Genomic DNA, 25564 nt, shown 5'->3' on the forward strand with positions numbered 1-25564 from the left:
AATTTATTACTGCCCCGTCGGACAAGCTATTCCTCACGAAAGGTGTCCCTGCTGATGCCATGGTGGTGGCGGCTGCCACTAAGAAGGAACTTGCAGAGCCTTCTGTACCTGTCCATCCTCCTAATAAGGACTCTAGGACCATGGATAGGTATGGTAAGCGGATGTTCTCGTCAGCGACCTTTGCTATGCGTTCGCTGAACTACCTATGTCACTTCACCAGACTCCAGAGGGATATCCTTAAGGAGCTAGGTGAAGTAGTACAGGATCCTACAGCTGCAGGGGCTCAAGAAAAAATTGCTTCACAGCTAGGAACCCTTAATTCTATTGCTAACTCCTCCATGCGACTGATATCATATGCTGCAGATGGAGCGAGTAGGGCCGCAGGTACAGGTGTGGCTCTTAGACGCCAAGCCTGAATGCGGCTCTGTAATTTTGCAGATCCCTTTAAGGCGTCCTTCACAAACTCTCCCTTTGATGGGTCAGCTTTGTTTGGCCCTCAAGTGAAGGAAACGTTGACCAGGTGTGAGCAGGACGGCAAGACTCTTTCTGCCGTAGGGGTCCGTTTTTCCACCCCTTCTAGACCTTACCCCAAAGGGCAGAAGGGTGGCAAAATGTGGTTCCGCAAATCCCAAGGAGTCACGCTGGATACACGTGGTCAGTTTACCCCTAGAGGCAGAGGGGGTAACAATAACAGACGCCGCTCTAGAGGCAGAGGGGGTCCACAAAACCAGGGAAGCAGAGAGCCTCTCTCTGACAAGCCCTTTCAGCATCCCTGAGGTGTTGCCCGGCTGTCCATCCTTGGAGGCAGTCGGGGGAAGATTATCACTGTACCCAGAAGCCTGGCGTTCCCTCACTCAAGACAGATGGGTACAGTCGATCATATCCGAGGGTTACAAAATTCCTTTCGAGGAAAGTCCCTTTTATCACTCGAATTCCCTTCCAGATGTACCACCCGGTCTAAGGGATATTGTAGAGTTAGAAGTCTTAAAACTACTGCAAAAAAGAGCCATTCAGCCAGTTACAACAGATCATTCAGAGCCCGGAATCTACTCAAGGTTCTTTTTGGTCCCCAAAAAGACGGGAGACTGGAGACCAATATTGGATCTCAGCAGACTCAACAAGTCTGTGAGGAAGACAAGATTCCGAATGGTCACTCTTCAGTCAATTCTGCCCTTCTTACAGAAGGACAACTGGATGTGCTCAATAGATCTTCAGGATGCGTACTATCACATAAAATTTCACAGACGCTCCAGGAGATTTCTCCGCTTTCGGCTGGGGTCCAGTCATTTTCAATTCAGAGCCCTGCCCTTTGGTCTCACTACAGCCCCCAGAGTGTTCACCAAATGTATGGCAGTGGTCACGGCTCTCCTGAGACGTCAAGGATTCCAGGTGTTTCCGTATCTCGACGACTGGCTTCTTTCAGCCACCACCAGGCATCAGCTTCTTCAAGCCAGGGATTACACAATAAATCTTTGTTCTCAATTGGGCATCTCGATCAACTCCGAAAAATCATCCTTATTGCCCTGCCAGTCTATTACTTTCATAGGCGTAAACTTAAACACTGTTCGGATGTCAGCTACCCTTACAGATCAAAGAATCTCAGACATTCAAAGTCACGTCAGGATCATTCTAGCCAACAGGAAGGTACAGGCCAGAATGGTTCTAAAGGTGTTAGGCCTCATGGCTGCGGCCATTACCCTTCTTCCCCTGGCTCGCTTCTATATGTGCCTTCTTCAATGGATGTTGTTCACTCAGTGGTCTTACCAACAACTTCCAATGCGTCACCAAATACTGGTGACACAGATTTGCAAGAATCATCTTGCTTGGTGGATCACTTCTCCCCAGATTCACCAAGGCAGACACTTTGTACCCCCATCCCCGGTAGCCACTGTCACTATGGATGCCTCCCTGATCGGGTGGGGGGGGGCATTATCAGGGCAGGATGGTTCATGGGACGTGGCAACCTTTCGAATACCACCTGCACATAAATGTCCTAGAGATGAGAGCAGTGCTTTTAACGTTGCAAGCCCTCAACGACATTCTTCCCTTAGGGACAATTGCAGTCCACACAGACAACATGTCTGTAGTTTGGTATATCAACAAACAGGGCGGAACCAAGTCCTACCCCTTGTGTCGAGAAGCGCTCAGACTTTGGCAATGGGCGATCTCCTCTCATCGGTTTCTGGTAGCAACGCATATCCCTGGGAAAACCAACATTTTAGCGGACAGATTGAGCAGAGCTTTTCTCATGCCTCACGAGTGGTCTCTCAAACAATCTATAGTGGAAGAGATTTTTCTGGAATGGGGTCACCCATGTTGCGATCTTTTTGCTACTCCCCAAAACAGCAAATGCCCAGACTTCTTCTCTCTCTTCCCATTGCCAGGCCATCCCCCCAGAGACACTCTGACCCAGGATTGGCCCCAGGGACTTCTTTATGCCTTTCCTCCTTTTCCTCTGATCCCTCAAGTTATCCAGAAAGCAACCATTTTGAGAGCCAAATTGATTCTCATTGCTCCTTATTGGCCTCGACAAATTTGGTTTCCGTTCCTTCATTGTCACCTTTTGGTGCAGCCGTGGCATCTGGACCCAGTGCCAGATCTTCTGATTCACCAATCCGGTCAGCTGCACCGGTCTATCCCTTCTCTCAACCTCACAGCATGGTTGCTCCACTTCCTTCCTTAGCCAGGCTTCCTATGATCTCTAACCCTGTTAGAGACATCATAGTAGCTTCCTTAAAATCCTCTACCAGGAGGATTTATACTAGCAAATGGAAACGTTTTTCTTATTGGGCTAAAGCCAAGAATATTGATCCCTTCACTGCTCCAGTTCAAGCAGTTTTGGATTTCTTAGTGGAGATATTTCATGCGGGCTCCTCTTCTTCCACAGTCAAAGTTCAGTTGGCTGCTATCTCGAACTTTCATGTCGGGTTCGCAGATCACAACATTATGTCACACAGGCTTTGTAAAGCCTTCTTGAAAGGAATTTTCCTTCTGAAGCCTCCAGTCAGGAGTCCTCCTCCTCAATGGGACCTAAATTTAGTGCTGACATCCTTGATTCTTCCCCCCTTCGAGCCAGCTGTTTCTTGTTCCCTGAAATTTCTTTCATGGAAAACTTTATTCCTGGTTGCTATTACATCAGCTAGGAGGGTGTCTGAACTTCATGCTCTATCTGTTCGCCCCCCCCTATTTGGTCTTCCACAAAGACAGGGTATCATTGAGAACTAATCCGACCTTTTTGCCTAAGGTCGCTTCAAAGACTAATTTGAATCAAGCCATTGATCTCCCTGTATTTTTTCCAAACTATTCAAACAGATCGGAACAAAAATTACATTATCTTGATGTCCACCGCCAACTCGGATATTATTTGGACAGAACAAAACAATTCAGGAAATCCAATCAACTCTTTGTTTCCTATGCTGATAACAAGAAAGGCCTTCCTGTCTCAAAAGTGACCTTGTCTAGATGGCTTTCTTCTGTCATCTCTGAAATTTATCGGCTCAGGGGAAAACAGCTGTGCTCGAAACCAAAAGCACATTCAACCAGAAGCTTAGCTACTTCTACAGCCTTTCAAGCTAGACTTCCTTTAGACACTATTTGTGCAGCAGCCACTTGGGCCACTCCTCATACATTTGTTTCCCATTACAAATTGGATTTGGCCTCCAGGGACAAAGCCAGCTTTGGCTCTACAGTTCTCAAGAGTCTGTTCCATTGAGCCACCCAGGATAGAGGTGCTAGGGACGCGGTCCCATCAAGCAAGAATGAAGGCGAGATTGACAACTTAACATTGAGAAGTTATGTACCTACCATAACGTTCCATGTTAGTTGTCTTCTCTCGCCTTCTTTCTTGCGACCCTCCCTCCTTCCCCCGGACCTGGACAGACCTTTTCTCTACAAGGAGTTATACTTCTGAAGACCATACAGAGCTGGTCCTTCTACCATCCTGCAGGTTTTTTTCTCTCCTTCTTTCTTCCATTTGGAAGTTTTTATGCTAGGTGCTATTGCCCTTTTGTCATCAAACGAGATCTGGGTACTTACTGCCTTGCATCATGGGATATGGGGCTGCCTCGAGCTGGTAAAAGTGGCTCTCGAGCTTAGCAAGTGCCGAGTCGGAGCCGAGGATCGGCTCCGAACCCATCAAGCAAGAAAGAAGGCGAGAGAAGACAACTAACATGGAACGTTATGGTAGGTACATAACTTCTCATTTCGTGTGTTCGGGATTTTCAGCTTTCGGTTTTAAAGGGTCAGTAAATCAGCGTTTGCTATTTTAAACATTTGCTGATTTAATATATTCCCCAGATACTTCACAGTTCATCCTACCTCTTTTATTGGAAGAAAGCTTTTCAGTATACATTAAGTACCTGTTCAATGTCTGCTATTTTCCACTTTGATTTATAGATGTGTACAAATCCTTCAAGTATGCAATCTTGCTTCTTATTTATTGTTTGTCCTTTGTCATGGATGTTTTCCTTTGACCCTTCCCTTTAGATGTACCCTTAGTCAATGAGCACTTGGTTTTTAAACTTATGGATGCTAGTATTATCTTGAATGCATGCACCTTGGGGCAGTCAAACATTCCTAGTACTGGTCCTGTGTGGCATTTTTACAATGATTGTTAAACAGATAACTTGTATTGAGTTCATTATTTTTGCAAACCTATTCTTATATTTAACTTCCATATCTCACTGAAATCATTCCCAGCCTGCCCAAATCCAAGCTCTGCAGCATGAGGGCAGGTCGCATCCCACTGCAGTGCAACACTTTCATTTGACAATATATTTTTATACATTTATGTAACAGTAAACATTAACCTAAACTATGTTATATAACTATATAACATTCTAATATCTTTTTCATGTCATGCTCAGATAAGATAGTTATATTTATGTCAAAACTGCTTGCGCCTTTCTTTGTCCACACTGGCCATGGTATATTGTCTGTAATATGCCAGCCTGAATGTCTTTTAAGAAACAAAATGTCAGTAGACCTGCTTAACTGTCGTATATTTCTTCCTCTTCAAGGTTGGAGATGATGGTTTTTCTCCCCTCTTCCCTTGAAAGAATGTGTCTTACTGTACTAGCATGCTGCTCTGCCTCCTTCCACCTCTCTGCCATTTTCTGTTTGAAGAATGGGGATGGTTTGATTGATGTTCTTTCCACTAGTTGCTTTCCTCCTCTCCACTATTAGATTTAGCCTGGGCTTCTTGCTTGTTCTGTACATTTCTACATAGGGCTTTTTTATACTGGTATAATTCCTTCTCCACTTGGTCTGGAACTAGAAAAGTTTTAGTTCCATGAGGGAAATCCATTTTTTAGAACAGTGGGGTAGAAAAGTCTGAAACAAAGATTTAGTAGTTTGTATTTCTTAAAAATTGGAATGAACTTATTTCTCCTTGCCCTTTTCCCAGACGAGTAGTCTTGTTCAACAAAGACCCACTGCTCTTCAGTTAATAGCGACTCTCTCTTTTTTTCAAAAGCAATCTCAATAGTCACTCCTCAAGTAGGTAATTTTGCAGCTTTAGTAAAATTGAGTGGGAGAATCTACTTGCCAATTTCACTGGGATAAAAACTCTTTGAGTTCTTTCCACTAATATTTCTTCTTTCTCCAGCCTGGACTATTTACTTAGTAAATCCTCTTCATATATCCAACAGTCTTTTCCTTCTGTACCTTCTGGTATGTTTACGAGCCTGAGATTTTCACATTTCTCCCTCTCTTCTAGTTCTTGTAACTTCTCCTCTAGCTTTTCTTTTGCAGCCTTCAGGTTTGACAGTCACCACTGCACTTCGTTCTCTGCCCCCTTCAACTTTTATAAGTCAGCTGAGAGGAGCAATATAGCAGTTTCCATCTCTTCTGTGCATCTGTTCATTTTTTTAATATAGTCTGTCAGAGCATCTCCTATTTTCACCAACTGTGAATATAACTTGTCAGTTTTCTCTCCTATTTCAGACATCTGTCTGCTGGCCACATGTGTATCGATTCTGCCGAACTGTCTCTTTTGTCCATCACTCTTTTAGCCCTTTGAGTCACTTTTGCTAGCTGTTTCATGTTCATAGCTGATGTTCATTATATTGATCACTGCTGCAGCCTTAGCTATATGGTTTATATTCTATCAAGGATATAACAGCCAGCCAGTTCAAAAAGCTTTGGGACACCTTCTGTACACCCAAACTGTCAGGCAGCTCAAGCTGAGCTGAATAAAAGACAGGTTTGGGCATGAAGCCCTTCAGAGCTTTACTGCTGCTGAAGAGTATACTTCTCTGAGACCAGACTTTCAAGGCTCAACAGCCAGCTTGTGCTTTCCTTTGCCGGGCAGATAAGTTCCCTTTTGGGAAAAATTTCCATTTTCTTACTTTTGTTGATATTTTATTACTTTCCTCTTCAGGAAAGTAATTGTATAGTTAAGAGTATTTTGTTTTAGTGGACTGTCTTTAAAGTGTAATGTACTTTTAAACAGAGCACTCATTTTCTTCCTGACAGTTTAAAAGTGGTGTAAAGTAACTGAAAACATTTTTGTGTTTAAAACACTATGCCAGCTCTGCAAAAGAAAAATAGTGTCTTTTTAGTTTTTTTCTGTCAAAAAAGTAACATTTATGGACTGTAAGTGTTTACTGGAAATTGCTGCTCATCTTCCCTGGGAAAAAGGCTTCATTTCTGGCTTGACCATAGAACAGACTACAAGTCCCACAATCAGTCCTTTTTCCAGGCACAAAATGAAAAAAATAAATAAATAAGCCAACAGCCTATGCTACCACAGCAAGCTAGCAGTTTGCCTCAGCTACAGGTGGGTGACTCTGTTGTGGTCATTTGCTATACCTCCAATTGCTCATCTTTTGCCCTGGCTCCCTCTGGTGTAGTACCTACAGCACTATTGACCAGGGGTTAGCCATGTCCTTTGGGGTTGTTGGAGTCCCTTCAGTGGGCAGGGGAGAGACACTCTTGATAGTCCTGTGAGAGAGCAGGGAAAGTTTCCCTGTTGTGTCAGATTGCTGTGCCCATTCCTAAGGAAGCAGTTGCTGCCATTAGTTATACTGTTGGGCCCATTTTTCATGTCAAAAAGAAACCGAAAACTAAGCATATATCTACTCCTCCTCACATTTCTTTGGATAGGAATAGTTTACTAGATCTGGCTCGTGGTTTAATTCACATTATCGATCCTTCTTGTAAAGTAGTTTCTGGTAAAGAAAATAGGGATTCCTCTTTTCCTTGAAAGATTCAAAATTCCGAATCTGAACAGGAAGATGCAGTGACTGTTACAATTCTTTTTTCTCGGATTTCTGATTCAGACAGAAGAGAAGAGCTAATTTTCTGATTCTTTCTGTGGGAGTCTCTCTTTCACTGAGATTAGTGCTAGAATGTGCCTATGTTTTCAATAGGAGAACACTAAGGTTTCTGAGACCCTCAGAAAATACCATGAGGCATTACGGAAGGATTTTCCAGAACTTTCGCCCATGCCTCCTTTTCTGTCAGCTTTAGAATGTGTGTTTGTGTTACTGCCTGCAAATTTTCTAATAGTCAGCCAGCTACCCCTACAAAGGCAGATAGGATGTATAAAGTTCATCAGTGTTTTAAATTTTTATACACTATTCCTGAACATGACCCAGCAGCTATGGCATTAGTTGATCCCACTGTTGCTAAACACTTCATTAATTCCAATCCTACACTTTCTTTTAAGGATAGGGGAATTATTGATAGTTTTTGATAGTTATGGGGAACAGTGTATAGTTCTATAACTTTGATTTTCAGAATTTTGAATGGTCAGGCTCATATGTTAAAGTTTGCTCTGACAAATTGTGAAAGTATGAGGAATGTGTTATCTTCAGTTTCTTCTGCTGAGGAAAACTTTGCTTTAAATAACCTAATTTCTTGTATTGCACAGGTCACTACTCATTTGCAGTGTGTATATAACTCTGTTGATACTTTTTCAGGGCTATTGCCACTGGTACTGTTTTGAGGAGGTTTGCACTGCATTCTCAGAACCTTCCCAGATCATGTTAAAAATGAGATTTTAAATCCCCTTGGATAGAGATTTCAGTGTTTCGCCCCTCTACTGCAGAGGTGATCAAAACGTGTGATGAAAGGGGCAGGCTTATCCAGGGAATCTGTAACATTTTTCAGCCCTCCTTTCCCAAATTGTCCTAGGGATTTTTTATATCCTCATCCAATTTTGGCAAAAAAAAAAAAGAATAAATATTCTCCACAAAATACTGGCAGAGACATTTAAGAAGAAATAGCAAAGAAGTTCCAGAAAGAAGTCTTGAACCTCCCAAAACCAAGGACAGTCCAACAAGTTTGAAAAACTGTTGAAGAGACCTTGTGACCCCTTCTTACCCTGGCCCCTTTTTTGTTCTAGAAGGTCTGAGTCTTCATTTTTCTGCATTGGCAACAAATTGTTTTAGACAAATGAGTTCTGCAAATCACTCATCAGGGTTACAAATAGCAGTGGGAGGAAATTCCTCATTTCCAGGGGGCCAGTCATTATCCTTCAGCTCAGACTCTCGTTTCCATCTGTTCTTCATCACATGCTGCCCCAAGAAGTGATAGAACCAGTTCCTCTTTTCAAGGTAGGGAAGGGTTTTTATTCAAGAATGTTTCCAGTGGCAAAAAAAAAAAAAAAAGAAAATGCGTGGAGACCAGTTCTCGGTTTTACTTTCCTAAACCCGTTTGTGACAGTGCCCAGATATAAAATTGTCACTTTAGAACCTGTTGCCACTTCTTCCTCTTTCAAGTTTCCTGGCAGCAGTAGATATAAAAGATGTCTGTCATTACTTCCGTATTCATCCAGACGTCAGACATTTCTTAAGGCTTTGTGTGTATGGATCACATTATCAGTTCTCTGTCTTACCCTTTGGACTATCCATTGCACAAAGGGTGTTCACAAAGTGTCTAGCTCCAGTTATAGCTCATTGTAACTACACTATGTTTTACATATTTAGATGACTTGCTTATCTTTGCAGTCTTTTTCAAAGTGTCTGTCTGTCGGATAACAAATCTCTTACTTAAACTGGGATTTCATGAGAACATTCAACAGGCTTTCTTGACTCCTCCTCACAGGATTGCGTTTCTGGGATGTCAACTAGACACCTCAGTTCCAAGAGCTTTTCTTCCACAGGAAAAAATGGATCTTTATTTAGATTTATTTCTAAGGGTTTCCACTCAGACTTCAGTCACTGTGAGGGAATACCTCAAGATTTTGGGTCTCATGGTATTTACGTTTCTCATTAGACCCCTGGCAAGACTCCACATTAGAAAGATACAGTAGTATCTGAAATCTCTTTGGTCACAGCATCAACACCCTTTTCTTCTCAAATCCCAGTGCTGGGGTTTGTTAGAACAGAAATGTTTTGGTGGAGACAGCAGATATCCTTAAATCCACCCCCCCCCCCCGCTCCAAAGCAGTCAAGTCACCATAGACTCTTCAGACTTTGCATGGGGAGCAGTTTCAAAAGTTTAAAAGTGCAGAGGGTGTTTGATACACCCAGAACAGATGCAAGCACATAAATATCAAGAAGGTGCTTCCCTGATCTAGGCAGTCAACTCTCCACTATATTTGGTTCCTAGGACCTCTTCAAGTGGTAACAGACAATACCACAGTCATGTGGTACATCAGCAAGCAAGGGGGAACCAGGTTGTACCCTTTGCAGAGTAGCCTTGTTAGTTTGGGTTATAGCTTCATTCAGCACAATCTCACTCTACAGGCATTCTACATTTCATCACAGCAAAATTGCGTGGCAGACAAGCTGAGCAGGACCAGGGCAGACCCTCATGAATGGAAACTAGATTGGGGCTCTTACAAGATTTGAGTCAGCCGTGGAGAGTTCTTCAAGTAGACCTCTTTGCTTCCTGTCTGAACAATTAGTTGGCATGCTTTGGTTCCAGGACTCCATGCAAGAAGGCCTGGATGACAGATGCCTTTTCTTTTTCTTGGACAGGAATGTTACCGTAAACTTTTCTCTCCTTCCCATTAATGTCCAGGGTACTTCTGGAGATTCAGAAAGAACCCCCCCAAAGGTCATTGTGGTGATTCCTTTCTGGCCCAGCAACAGTGCTACTCCCTTCTTTTGGAAATGGCCAGGGGCAATTGGCATAAGTTTCCTCACAGACTGGATCTACTCCCACAAGAACAGGGGTGTTTGATGCACCCCAACATCATTTATCTTCAATTGACTGCTTAGATGATAAGGTTGTAATTCCTTTTAGGCACCTATTTACTGAAGATGTGCAGCAGGTACTAATGGAGGCAAGAAAGCTTGTTACTAGTATATCATATATTAGCAAATGGAAAAGGTTTTCTAGTTGGTGCCAGCAACAAACCCAGCATCCATTCAGGGCTAGTTGTTCTCTGGCTTTACAATATTTGTGTGAGTTACTATCCTATATTTATTATGTTCCTCTATCCAGGTTCATTTATCAGCCATTTCAGCATGTCTGCCCATGGAGCCTCCTCTTTTAATGCAGTCTCATGTGAAAATGTTTTTGAAAGGGTATTTGTATAAGACTCCTCCAAGAAAACTGGTGGCCCCACCTTAGGATCTTAATTTTCTGTTACAGAAGCCAACACTAGCTCCATTTGAGCCAGGTAATCTGGCTGACTTGAGGTTCTTAACATGGAATAGTTTTACTAATTGCTTTGACCTCTGCAAGAAGGGTATCTGAGTTGCAAGCTGTTATGGTAAGTCAACCTCATCTCATTTTCCATAGAGACATGTTATCTTTGAGAACAAATCCTTCTTTTATACCTAAAGTGCTGTCTGGGTTTACTTTAAGCCAAACTGCCCATCTTCCTATTGTTTTACTGAACCTAAAATGAGGGAGAAAGGATAGTCTGGCTTAAAGTAAACTAATTGCTTATCCAATTTATATTCCCAATCCTTTCTAACCTCCTCTGATTGATTTCTATAGTTATCATGCAATATTTTATATGCCCTTCTAATTATCCCTTTTTAACAGCAGTTTCTGTTCTGGATTTAACTAAAAAATCTACCAGAGCAAGTATTTTACTTAGGATTCCCCTATCCCTTTCTCTTTGCCTATATTCTGATGTCAATCCCTTATAAGGAAGGCAGACTATATCCTGCAGTTCAAATGACTTCTTAGCCTCTTCCCACTTTATTACCTTGCTCTCTCTAGTTGTTTGCTTCTAATGCCTTGGTTCCTTTGCCAGTTTTTTCCAGTAAACTGCAGCCCCCTCTTGCCTAGTCTGTGTATCCCTAATTTCACTCATCCCTAGCGTCATAATGTACTTTCTCCATTTTTGTGTCAATTTAGTTCTTAGTGTACTTTTTGCTACTTTATGAATATATTATTCGGTATGACTGTTGTTTTAAGGATCTACATCCAAAATCCAACTCTTTCCTTATTCCTTTAATTTCCCTCCTGCTTCATCATCATCCCTTTCAACTTTGAACTGTAACTTTTTGCATGTGTCAAGTATAAGTACCCTTAACTGTGTAGCTCTAAAATATCCCTTCAAATCAGGTAATCCTAAACCTCCTTGTTCTATTGGAAGGATTAACCTATCCCACTTGACACTTGCCCTTTTCCCCTCCCAGATAGTCTTTCAACTCTTTACCATCCACAGCTTATTCTCTGGTTGATAAAAAAAAAAATACCTGACCTGTGTATAAAATTAAAACGGATTAAAAACATTTTACTGCTTGTATCTTACTATCGACATCCGTAGGCAAGAACTTTCAGTTTTTCATTATTTGTATTATCTTTTAGCATCTTCTCACATATCCTTAGCTGTCATAACAGCATCCTTTTTAACCCATACTCATACGTACTTCATTTTATCGTGTCCCCATAAATATGGGTATTGCTGCACCAATTTATGTGCAGGCATATAATTTACATCTATATTTGTTTTACCTTTATTAATTGTATATGTCAAAAAAAAACATAACTGTCTCAAAATGTTTCACAACACTGAGATGTCCTTTACTGGTTTTATCACATACACAATAATATCTTCTGTAAATAAAGCCAACTTTTCTTGAATACCATACGAATTATATACTTATTTCTGAATTATTTATTTACTTTGCCAATGGTCCTTAATATAATCCAAATAACATGCTCTGATTCCTGATTCCTCTGTTCAGACACATCTTATCAGAGAGGAACCCTCCTACTTGATTTTTGCCTGTGATACACCATACATCCTCCTAATTAACCTGATTATTATATCAGGAAATGAAAATGTTTCTATTGCTGTACTCATAAAATCCCAGCTTACTCCACTGAATGCTTTCTCTGCATCAAGACCCACCAACAACAGCATTTTCCTACATTCTGCTTCCTTCTGGATCATCAGTATTCTGTTAATGTTGTCAAATGTTTGCCTCCCTTCCACAAAACCACAACAATCCATATCTATCAATTTTGGCAACACCTTTTCCATTCTTGTAGCCACTGTAGACATAACACATTATAATTATGGTTTAAAATTAAAATGGACCTATATGAATATGGATCTGATTGGGTACCTTCTTTAGGTATTGCAGGCCCCATAGATTTTTTCCAGGATGTTGGTGGTTCCCCTCCTTTTAAAATACTATTGCACAAAACCTTCCAGATCTTTATCACTTTGTTTCCTTCTAGATTCCATATTTCCACCAGAATACTATCTCTTCCTGAAGACGTTCTTGCAGACTAGTTATACATCACCAATGTTAAGTTGTCAATCTCGCCTTCATTCTTGCTGGATGGGTTCAGAGCTGATCCTCGGCTCCGACTCGGCACTTGCTTTAGCTTGCGAACTCCTTTTACCAGCTCGAGGCAACCCTATATCCCATGATGCAAGGCGGAACTACCTCAGATCTCGTTTGCCGCTTAGCGAAAGAGGTCTCCTTTGCCAGCTGAGGTAAGTTAATATTGTCTAAAAGCTTAGTTAGGGATTTATTTCTCCCTTTTTACCCTTTTCATAGTGTGTAGTGTTTCTACAGCCCACCCTATTTCCCTTATAGTTAAAACTTTTAAATTCTTTTCATAGTTGTAAAACAGTTTTAAGTTAGGCCTAGACCCCATTGGTTAATCCCTACCTGTGTGTCTGTCTGTTTGGGGATTAATTGTGTGTTTGTTGGGGTGTGTGTGACTTCTTCCTCTAGGACTATGTCAAAGGAAGGCAAGGTCTCAGGCTTCAAGAAGTGTGACTCGTGCTGTCAGAAAATGTCTCTGACAGACGGTCACACTTCTTGTGTTTACTGCCTGGGGCCTTTGCACCTGCAGGACTCCTGTGCTTTGTGTCACTCTTTTAGCCAGAGAGTCCTGCAGGAAAGGAGGAATAAATTGATCCTCCGTGGCTTACTTAAGCCAGAAGGTTCTCCCTCTAAAACAGGGTCTAGTAAACCTTCAAAGCCACCGAAGGTTCAGGCTACAGTATCCAAGCCTCCTCCGGTGGCTCCGGCTCCGTCGGGCGAGATCGGCTCCGGCTGGAACCGATCTTTCTGCTTCCAAGGTAGTGGGTTCGGCACCGATTGGTTCCGACACCCGGTCTACTGTGGCCTTGTCGGCTCGGCTGGATCGAAACCTTATCCAGCATCGGGCCGAAACCTTCGGCTCCATCTGGAATTCAGGGGACTTCGGCTCCGATGACTTCGTCGAAGAGATCTCGGTCCCCTTCGTTGGAGAGTATCCACTCGGCTCCGGGGTCTCCTCTTTTGTCGGAGCGGAGCCATCGGAGCCGATCTTCGAGATCTTCCAGGCTGTCTGACCACGACTTAGAGAGGGTGGTAAGCAGGCTGTTAAAGTCGCAGGCACTGGCCCAAATGCTCCATAGCCTGTCTCAGCAGACTTCGGCTATTGTTTCACCCCTTGAACTTCCTCCTCCTCCGACTCCCCACCAGAGTTCGGAGCTGGAGCTTCTCGGGACAGCGACTGTTTCGGCACCGGAGCCGATACATCCTTCGGCTCCGTCGTCTTCTGCTCCGATCTCCTCCTTGAGACCTTCCTTGGAGGGATCCGGTCGTCGAGTTTCCCTTGTCGGCTCCAAGGGGGCTAGTGGCATCGGACCCTTGTCCGACCCCGCTCTCCCTCTCGGGGCTTCGGCTTTGGTAAGCTCGGCACCGACATCGGCCTCGGAGCCTTCCCTCTCAGTGGAGCCGGGAATTCCTGTATCCTCGGATCGGGGATATTCCGGTCTCCCGGGGAGGGGAGCCTTTGAGGTGATGAGGAGTGTCCTGGCTCCTGAGCCAGGTCAACGGTCCATCCCTCTAGCTCCTCCCTCTTTGGTGCCTGTAGACACCTCTTGCCAGCCTCTTGCTCTCAGGCCCAGGGATCCATCGCCCCAGGTTTCCCCATTGGGAATTTCCTCCTCTTCCGAAGTTTCTCCTAATCCTGCAGGTGAACCCCCTCGGAAGAGGACGTGTAAGAGGAAAATCACAGACTCCCCCGAGTCTACTACATCTGATACCGACTTAGATGAGTCGGAGGGTTCCCCACGATCCCCCGCTGAGGATGTCTCCTTTTCAGACATCCTTGAGCTCCTCAAACAGAGGGGGAATTGGCCATCCATTGATCCCTCCGAGGATGAGTCGGTACACCTGGAGGCTTTTGGATCCCGACCCTCCACCTCCTGGGTGTCTCCGCCTTTTGACCCACTTATGCAGGTAGTGGCTCGGAAGGCGTGGGCAGCTCCAGATTCTGTGGAACCTGTCCCCAGGAGACCATCCAAGTTTATTATGGCCCCTACGGACAAACAGTTTCTTTCCAAGGGCGTCTCTGTGGATGCTATGGTGGCGGCGGCCACTAAGAAGGAACTGGCGGATCCTTCAGTACCTGTCCATCCTCCTAACAAGGATTCTAGGACCATGGACAGGTATGGAAAGCGGATGTTTTCTTCAGCGACCTTTGCTATGCGTTCGCTGAACTACTTTTGTCACTTCACCAGGCTTCAAAGAGATATTCTCAAGGAACTGGGTGAAGTGGTCCAGGATCCTTCTGCTGCTGGGGCTCAAGAAAGATTGCCTCACAGCTAGCAATCCTGAATTCCTTATCCAACTCCTCCATGCGGCTCATATCCTATGTGGCCGATGGAGCGAGCAGGGCCGCAGGCACAGGAGTGGCTCTTAGACGCCAAGCCTGGATGCGGCTTTGTAATTTTGCGGACCCCTTTAAGGCGTCCTTCACCAATACCCCCTTTGATGGTTCGGCTTTGTTCGGACCTCAGGTGAAGGATACCTTGACCAGGTGTGAGCAGGACGGTAAAACTCTTTCTGCCGTTGGAGTCCATTTTTCCACCCCTTCTAGACCATATCCCAAGGGTCAGAAGGGAGGGAAGATGTGGTTCCACAAAGCCCAAGGAGCTACACCGGACACACGTGGTCAGTTTACCCCCAGAGGCAGAGGGGGTAACAATAATAGACGCCGCCCTAGAGGCAGGGGGGGTCCTCAGAACCAGGGCAACAGGGAGTCTCTTCCTGAGAAGCCCTTTCAGCACCCCTGAGGTGTTGCCCGACTGTCCACCCTTGGAGGCAGTCGGGGGAAGGATTTCGCTGTACCCAGTAGCCTGGCATTCCCTCTCACAAGATATGTGGGTACAGTCGATCATATCCGAGGGTTACAAAATCCCCTTTGAAAGGTATCCCGTACCTCAACAATCCCTTCCAGACATCTCACCCGGTCAAAGGGATTTGGCAGAACAGGAGGTTTCAAAGCTCCTAGGAAAAAGAGCCGTCCAGACTGTTCCGGCAGACCAAGTAGGATCCGGCGTCTACTCGAGATTCTTTTTGGTCCCCAAAAGGACGGGAGATTGGAGACCAATATTAGACCTGAGCAATCTAAACAGATTTGTCAAGAAGGCAAGATTCGGATGGTCACGCTTCAGTCCATTCTGCCCTTTCTGGGCAAGGACAACTGGATGTGCTCTATAGACCTTCAGGATGCGTACTATCACATAAAGATTCACAGGCGCTCCAGAAGGTTTCTCCGCTTTCGGCTAGGGACCAGTCATTACCAATTCAGAGCCCTGCCCTTTGGCCTCACTTCAGCCCCCAGAGTGTTTACCAAATGCATGGCAGTGGTCACAGCTCATCTGAGACGTCAAGGATTCCAGGTGTTTCCTTATTTGGACGACTGGCTCCTCTCCGCCACCACCAGGTGTCAGCTTCTTCAGACCAGAGACTACACTCTGCAGCTTTGCAGGAGTTTGGGAATTTCAGTAAATTTCGAAAAATCTTCTCTGCAGCCTTGCCAATCTATCACCTTTATAGGCACAGAATTAAACACCATCAAAATGTTAGCCAGATTAACAGATCAAAGAATTCTGGACATCCAAAAATTCGTTCGGATTCTATTGCAGAGCAGCAAGGTCAAAGCCAGATTGATACTAAAGGTTCTAGGTCTTATGGCTGCGGCCATTGTTCTTCTACCACTGGCTCGCTTCCACATGCGTCTTCTGCAGTGGATGTTATTCTCCCAGTGGTCGTACCACAGTCTTCCGATGAAGCACGAAATCTTAGTCACACAATCGTGCAGAACTCATCTGAACTGGTGGATATCTTCCCCTCTTCTTCATCAGGGCCGACCCTTTGTTTCCCCTCCTCCAGTTGCCACAGTTACTACGGATGCCTCTCTGATCGGGTGGGGGGGGGGGCATTATCAGGGCAGGATGGTCCACGGGACGTGGCAACCCATAGAATACCATCTGCACATCAATGTCCTGGAGATGAGAGTGGTGCTTTTAACGTTGCAAGCCCTCAATGACTTTCTTCCCACGGGGACTATTGCAGTACAAACAGACAACATGTCCGTGGTCTGGTACATCAACAAGCAGGGTGGGACCAGGTCCTATCCCTTGTGTCGAGAAGCTCTCAGACTTTGGCAATGGGCAATCTCCTCTCATCGGTTTCTGATAGCAACGCACATCCCCGGCAGGTCCAACGTCTTGGCGGACAGGCTGAGCAGATCCATTCTGATGCCTCACGAGTGGTCTCTCAATCAATCTGTAGTGGATCAGATTTTTCTGAAGTGGGGCACTCCTTGTTGCGATCTTTTTGCTACACCTCAAAACAACAAGTGCCCCGATTTTTTCACCCTCTTTCCCCTTCCAGGCCAACCCATGAGAGACTCTCTAACCCAGGATTGGCCCCAGGGACTTCTGTACGCTTTTCCTCCTTTTCCCTTGATTCCACAAGTCATTCAGAAAGCCACCGTTTTGAGGGCCAAGTTGATTCTCATTGCCCCTTACTGACCTCGACAAATTTGGTTTCCGCCTCTGCATCGTCACCTCCTGGTGCAGCCCTGGCATCTGGACCCAGTTCCGGATCTCTTGATCCACCAGTCGGGTCAGCAGCACCGGGCCATTCATTCTCTCAACCTCACTGCTTGGTTGCTCCACTTCCTTCCCTAGCCAGGCTTCCGATGATCTCTGATTCAGTCAGAGACAACTTAGTGTCTTCTTTAAAGTCGTCCACTAGAACTGTTTATGCTAGCAAGTGGCGACGTTTTTCTATTTGGGCAAATTCCAGGAATATTGATCCCTTTACTGCTCCTGTGCATTCTGTTTTAGATTTCCTGGCTGAAGTTTTTCATTCAGGATCTTCTTCATCTACAGTTAAAGTTCAACTGGCTGCTATTTCCAAGTATCATGTTGGCTTGCATGATAATAACATTATGTCTCATAGATTATGCAAGGCCTTTCTGAGAGGAGTTTTTCTCCTAAAGCTGCCGATAAAGCATCCTCCTCCGCAATGGGATCTAAATTTAATGTTGGCATCCTTGATGCTACCTCCCTTCGAACTGTCTGCTTCATGTTCTTTGAAGTTATTGACCTGGAAAACTATATTCTTACTGGCTGTCACTTCAGCAAGAAGGGTTTCCGAGATTCAAGCTCTCTGCATTCGTTCCCCTTACTTGATTTTTCATAAGGACAGGGTATCCTTAAGAACGAACCCGTCCTTTCTCCCCAAAGTTGTGTCTCAAACCAATATTAACCAATCCATAGATCTACCAGTCTTTTTCCCAAACTATTCTGACAGAGCTGAACAAAAGCTTCATTTTTGGATGTCCATCGTCAGCTCAGGTACTATTTGCATAGAATTAAACAATTCAGGAAATCGGACCAATTATTTGTCTCCTATGCAGAAAACAGGATAGGTCTTCCAGTTTCTAAAGTGACCTTATCCAGATGGTTGACTTCCACCATTTCCTATGTGTACTCTCTCAGAGGCAAGCAGCTACCTTCTAAACCGAAAGCACACTCAACCAGGAGTCTATCCACTTCTGCAGCCTTTCAGGATAGACTACCCATTGATACCATTTGTGCAGCAGCTACTTGGGCCACGCCTCATACCTTTGTCTCTCATTACAAGTTAGACTTGGCCTCCAGAGACAGGGCCAGTTTTGGTTCCACAGTTTTCAAGAGTCTGTTCCATTGAGCCACCCGGGATACAGGTGCTAGGGGCCGGTCCCATCCAGCAAGAATGAAGGCGAGATTGACAACTTAACATTTAGAAGTTATGCACCTACCATAACGTTCCATGTTAGTTGTCTTCTCTCGCCTTCTTTCTTGCGTCCCTCCCTCCTTCCCCCTGGCCTGGACAGATCTTGAAGAGTTCCTATCAGGTTGTTTCCTCCTGAGCCTTCATATGAGGACTCTTATTTTGAACTTGGTTTTCCTAATTATGTTAGGTTAGTCCTTAGCAGGGTAGGTTAGCTACCAAACGAGATCTGAGGTAGTTCCGCCTTGCATCATGGGATATAGGGTTGCCTCGAGCTGGTAAAAGGAGTTCTCAAGCTAAAGCAAGTGCCGAGTCGGAGCCGAGGATCGGCTCCGAACCCATCCAGCAAGAAAGAAGGCGAGAGAAGACAACTAACATGGAACGTTATGGTAGGTACATAACTTCTAATTTTTATCTCACCTCCTCCTGTCTTATCTGTTAATTGTTATTACACAAAACCTTCCAGATCTTTATCACTTTGTTTCCTTCTAGATTCCATATTTCCACCAGAATACTATCTCTTCCTGAAGACTTTCTTGCAGACTGGTTATACATCACCATTTTTATCTCACCTCCTCCTATCTTATCTGTTAATTGTTGAGATTCTTGTACCTCTAACCTTGGCAGACTTAAGTCTTTCATAAATATTTCCATTTGTGCTTTTTCTCAATTTCTCCACTGCTCTGCTTTATAAAATTTTCGTAAAATTTCTGAAATATATATATAATACCACAACAGGATCGCCGGTTATTTTTCTTGTTATAGACTCCCTAAGTTTGGGAACAACTATTTCTACTTTCTGTTACCTACTTTGTTCTGCCAAAAGCTTTTGTGCTCTGGACTTATTTTCAAAAACACTTGCATAGCAGCAAACTTTCTAAACTCATACATATTATGCATGTACTCCATTATTTTTCCTTTAGCATCTTGCAATTGTACCTCTTCTTGTTCTGTGAGATTCCCTTTATTCTGTAATAATTTAACCTATGTCAGCCTCTCTAAATAAATAATTCTTGTTGCTTAAACATATCTGATTTTTTTTTATTTCTACCCTATTTGTAAACTCCACTTTCTTTTTATTCTACTTAGTAGCTATAATTTCTGAAGTATTTTTTATCTTCCCTAGTAACTCGTGAATACTTTCCACTACCCATTCCTTATATTGCTCTCTAACAGGAAGGTGAGGAAGCTCCATTATCTCATCTTTATGTCATTCATTACCCTGCATTTTTATCTTAGTAATTATTGGCACATGATCTGAAATGGCTATTGGACATGTGCCAAAGTTCTCAGGTAAATGCACATGCTATTGTGAAATATAATTTCTGTTTAGTCTAGCCCAGTTATTGTACTTTGGGGAATAATATGTAAATTCTTTCCTATGTCCCACAACTGAGTTCACTTCATGTCTTCCATACCAAATACTTACATAAATTTCTTCAGAAATCTACCCTCTGTTGTTATATGTTCCCTTCTCGATCCCCCAGATACATATTCACTGCTGAAAATCAAATTCTAGTCCCCATCCATAAATAATATTCCCTAATCAAAGCTGATTATTTCTCTACATTTTTTTAAGTTCAGTAATAGCAGTTTTAGGTGAAATATAAATACATGGCAGCATAATTCTCATCTCTTGCCAGTAGCCCCTTACTGCCACAAATCTGCCATTATATTTTTTCCTCTTCTATCCATACTTTAGCTCTTCTAGCAATTAATATAAGTAATCTACTTTTTCTTTGTACCTGATATTCTACTAAATGCCCATCCCGAAATCCTTTCTTTATCAAATTCACATGCTCAGTTCTTTCCAAATGTGTTTTATGTAGTATTATTTGCTGTCTGCATTTCTTAATATAATTAAGTATTGTGTCCTTTCTGTCTATAGTGTTGAGATCATTCACATTCCAAGGTAATATGGAAAGTGTTGCCATCATGATAAGAAGTCATTATTCCCACCTACTATAGATGACATTTTTTTTTTTAAATGTGTAGTTCCAGTTTTTGTATACATGCACCCATTAATGTTTGGCAGGTTGATCCTTTATACAGTTTTTTTTTATATTATCAACATTGGAACCTATGTCACATTTTATGAGTCTGTCTGTTTTAATGAAAACCCTCAAACAAAAAAAAAAAATAAACACCCTCCAGAACACCCCCACAACCTGTCAACTTTATATAAACACATAAAACTATGTACATCTTCAAATAATGACCTTTAACCCTCCTAATAGGAACAATTATCCCAAATAGCTGCAAACACAGGCCTTAAATAACCTAAGGTTGAGGTTATCCATGCTAAAATGCACATTATTGCCTATGCTTCTATTTACACTAATTGGTGTCTGTTTATTTATTTTAATCTTTATACCCATCCCATATGTGAAAAACAACTTGTTTGCTTTCAGAAAACATGAAGAATCACTGCTTTGCTTTTTTACTGTCCGTAATCAGCTTGTCTCCATGGAAACGTAACAGAAAAATGTAGTCCTCAGCTGCAGGGTTTTACAGACAAGCAGAAACATTTATTGCTAAAGAAAAATGTTTCATTATATTCAGTGTTCTCTTATTTACTTGTTTCCACTTAAAACTTGTTATTGGATTAAGCTAATGTATATATTAAGAAAAACACATAAGTTCTACATATGATATGATCTGTCTACTTTTGCACTCCATCCCCTACCTCAACAACCCTAGATTACAGCATATTAACTTAAACATACTTTTGTCTAGCCTTTTTTCTCTTATTGCATTGTAATACTTACACCTTTTAATACTAAAAATAAAGAAAGAGCAAAACAAGGCATCTGTTTACTTTAGTATGTTTATCACAACTTGACTAACTCTCTCTCTTATTTCTAAACTATCACTAACCCCTAACTCTAGCTATCCTACTTTATCCTGTAAATGTAAATAAATCCTGTTTGTTTATAGCAGTATACTGCTTTTCATCACTGCTACATAAATGAAATTTGTATATTGCTGTATATATAAATGTAACCTGTTGTAACACTCTTACAAAAATCAAATTGTATTAGCATCTGTCTTAGTTGTATTACCCACTGGATGATTCTAAAACCCTATTTCACTGTTAAGAAGCTGATTTTTTTTTCTGTGTAAATTCTTTGTAATTTTTGTAACTTTAATGGAGCTTTTTTCCCTGGTTTGCCACTAAAATGGGCCTCAGTGCCCAGTGGAAGCATCCCAGTAAACAAAAGCAATACATAAATATTATCACATACAAGAACAACTAAAAATGCTTTACACTAAAACATGCAATTTATATCATGAAAAGTTTCATTGAAATACTGTTAGTAACAGAAATTGTTTTACTTACAGTTATCTTTTTACTTCTCTTCCTCTCCGCTCTGTGTCCTTCCAAACATTAATGACATGAAGTGAAACAAATGCTTTTCAGTTCCCAGGTTTAATAAAGTCATCAAAAGTTTACTTTTTCTACTTTTTCCTTATACTACCATATTTTACGAATGCAATTGATGCTCTGTAGTCTCACATATATTCACTAATTTCTGTGTTGCTGGTCGTATTCCTGTTCACCTCCATCTTCCAACTCCAGACTCTGGTTCAATTCCAAGATACCCCTGATTCTTATAGTCAATGCTTGTGATTTTCTCTGTTTCTCAGGAATTTTTCTTTGCAAAGTCTCTCCATATACTTTATTATCTGAAGGATGAGAAGCAGAGTCCTGTTCTGCCACCCTGGCAGTAGCACCTATGTCCCTCATGGACACATGTCCCTCATGGACACTGGAAGTCAGTGCTGATCATAGACTTAGTCTTTGAATAACAACCACCTAACCAAGGTCAGTTAGGGAATACGGGTATAACATGCCTTGGCTTGTAAAGGCCCTAGTAACATTAGCCTAATAACCTCCTATGAACCTATAATGGCTCACTTTTTTTTGGACAATCTTTTGCATTTCCTCCTTAGCCTGTTCTGCATCAAAAGATGACTTTGCTTCTCCAGGAAATAAATATTCTAAAGACAGATGGATAGAGCAGCTTGAATCTTACATCTGCTTCTTGTCATTCCTTGGTTGCTGGAATAAATCTGTTTCCATTCTGCCTGGTGTACAGTGAATAATCACTTTCCACAAACACTACTATCTCCAGCTTTTAATACATTGCCCTTTTGCCGTTGTATTAGCCTCTGTCTTGATAAGGATCAACTCTTTATGATTGTAGGCTTGCAACTTTACGAATGCAGGTCTTGGCTGCTTTCTCATGGCCAGATTTGGAGCATACCCATGGTGTGCCTTTTCAATTAACAGTCCCTGCTGTGGAATACCAGTCCAGTTGCCTATTTGTGACTTCATAAAAATAATACAGTCTGTTCTTCTAGTTTCTCTAGAACAGCAGAAAGTCTCAGATTTTCCCTATGTGCTCTCTAATTTTACCAGGTTTTGAAGCATCTCTTATTGATCATTTACATCCAACATTTTCTTCATTTCAACCTCTGATTTTTGCAGTTTTATCAGCTCATATGAATATCTGTTTAAAGGTTCTTCCATTTTTTTCCAGCCTTTTATTTAAGTTGATATACTCTTTAAGTGTTTCATTTATTTTCATGTCTTGCACTAACACTGGAATTGGAACTGCTTTTTGCTGAATAGCTGCAGGATTCTTCCTAGCCAGTGTTTTCTCTTTACGTTTTCTATTTCATTTTCTATAGGCCATCTTAGTTTTTTCTTTGCTGGCATCCAGGTAGTGTACTTAGTAGCCAGTAACTGAATTTACTAAAAGTGATAGAGTTCCTGGCCCTTCTCTTTCAGTTTCTTTTTTCACATTGGGAGCGCTGAAGTTCATAGGTTCATACTAGGCTATCTGCCCTAGGGCATTTATAAGCCTAGCCAGAGTGTGTTTGGCTTTCGCCACCCATTTTAAATTAATTTTGCTATGCCCTTTTTCGAGGTTAGTATACTGTGCCTCTGTCTAACAGTGACACAGAAGTGATACCCGGGGTAAACCTACGATCTCCCATCCACTCATCAAGATTCCTCTTGAAGAGAGTCAATGAGGGACTCTGCCTAACCTGGACTGGGATTTTATTCCAGAGTGAAGGGAGCCTCTGGCTTATGAATCTGTCCCTCCAGCATGTCCTATTTATTTCAGTGCTGAGGTTCAAGTCTCTCTAGCGCGTAGCTCGATAGGATTTGGATTTTCTGAGGTGCAGCATGTCCATTAATTCCGGGTTGGACATGGCTTTATACGTCAGGCACAGATCGCCTCTGAGCAGGCGGTAAGTTAAGCTGTTGATCAGTGTGCAGCCATCTTGGAAATTCACCTGAAAGTGCTTTTTAAGAAAAAAATAATCTTCTGTAGTAAAAAAAAATTAAAGTGGAAACCCCCCCCCCCCCCAGGGGAACTTATCTGCCAACAATGGAACAGTGTTAGTTGACCTTTGGTCTTTGAAAGCCTGCATAGGAGTGCTTTTCTTGATATGCCGATAGTTCTGAAACTGTTTGATGCCTAAACTTGTCTTTTAGTCAGCTCAGCTTGAGCTGACTAATGGTTTGGGCACATTGAATTTGTCCTGAAGCTTTGGAAGCTGGATGGCTGTTATATCCTTGTCAGGATATAACTCGTATAGCTTAGACTACTGCAACAGTGATCATTTGAACATGTACTGTTATGGTAAGTTTACTTACTGAACTGTACTTTCTGCATCCCCCCAGAGTTTTTTTCTGGAATTTAGTCTCCAGTAATCTAGTGGGGGAAACCTGGCATTTAGAGTTTGAAACAATGACTTGCAACTGGATTTTCAAAGAATTATAATATGTGACAGTACTCTATTTTTTGTGATTGCATTATCATTGTCTCAGCTTGAGTGTAAGATACTGCCTGCTGCTGTTATAGTAATTGGAAGGTATGCAGAGTTGACCATCACTTGTAGTATTTATTTGCTGCACTGTTGTTGTTAAGTCTAAGTTAAAAATTGAAATTGTTTTATAAAATGATGTTTGCTTTTATTTACAATTGTGTATTTGCTGTTTTGCCTGCAGATCCCTTGTTCACAGTATCAAGTGAAAAGGATCATGCTCGAGTTAATTTCAAGGCATATACCTCCATGAGCAGTCTGGTAAGTATATGCATAACCAGAAAGTATTATAGATGGAGGCCTTACCAATTGAAATTGTTTTAAATGTATGCACTAGCTCTGTGGATTAGAGGGATGAAGCCTTAACTATGCCACAGGTGACTTGATTTTGATTATTGCTTGGATGCCTGTTGAAGTTGACTGGGGAGGATTGGAATGAGCAATCTGTTGCTAGCTTTCCCATCCTGGGGTGGGAGTGGAAGACAGCTCTGGCTTGCCACAAAAATGACATGTAGTTGGAGCATTAAATATTACCCAGTGGAGTGTAAGCCAGCTGAGGCTGCACTGTAATTATGGGGTCTATATTATATATTCGAAGTTTCAAAACTTTGAACCTCATATGTTTGACAACATATGAGCGGAGTTTGAAACATGGAAAATATAATAAAAAAAAAAAAAAAAAAAAAAAAAAAAACATGCGCCTTCACACCCCCGCTACTTAAATATAACAACTTCGAGATCGCACTTCAGTGCAGAAAAGGGAAATTTTCCCATTCTGTGCCATACAGAGCCATTGCTTTTCACCTTCATACTTTTTAAAGTTTGATCATATGGTATCGACCATATGACATTCGAACTTTAAAAAGTTTGAGTAATTAATAGGGACCCTAATTATGTACTAAGCTCTACAGAAGCTGAGGTGTACTGGTGTGTAGAGGCATGTCTCCCTTCAGGAGACAGTGATAACAGTTTCAGAGGAGCTGCCAAGGTGGGAGGGGGTGCTGCCATTGGGGGGGGGGGGGGAGAGATCAGTTATCTGACTATATTTAATTAGAGCCTGTAACCTTTATGTTTCCTTCACATCAAGTGTATTTCGTTTGTGTAGTATCCTATTCCTTAGTGAAGAATATTTGCTGACATCACACCACTAGGATAGTTTTTCAGGTACTATGGTACGGTTTTTGTAATAGTTTTGGGATATTTACACTGTCATATTTTGTATTATGCTAGTTTCATGATATTGATGTCTGTCTGTATGCTAATTCAGTTGTGATATTCTGAGTCTTTTC

The 25564-nt window shown here is 42.3% G+C and overlaps 1 protein-coding gene across 1 annotated transcript in view; it reads left to right on the forward strand.

Moving 5' to 3' along the window:
* The window catches only part of CFAP91 (cilia and flagella associated protein 91), a 1839442-nt gene that overhangs the window by 65932 nt on the left and 1747946 nt on the right, over positions 1 to 25564 (forward strand). Inside the window, exon 2 of the mRNA XM_044071500.1 lies at positions 24460 to 24536. Coding sequence (XP_043927435.1) covers positions 24460 to 24536 — 77 coding nt within the window. The remainder of the gene's footprint in view (positions 1 to 24459; positions 24537 to 25564) is intronic.

The sequence above is a fragment of the Protopterus annectens genome, chromosome 5.part0 (assembly GCF_019279795.1).
Source record: "Protopterus annectens isolate FY-2018-M chromosome 5.part0, PAN1.0, whole genome shotgun sequence".
In the NCBI taxonomy this organism is placed as follows: Eukaryota; Metazoa; Chordata; order Ceratodontiformes; family Protopteridae; genus Protopterus; species Protopterus annectens.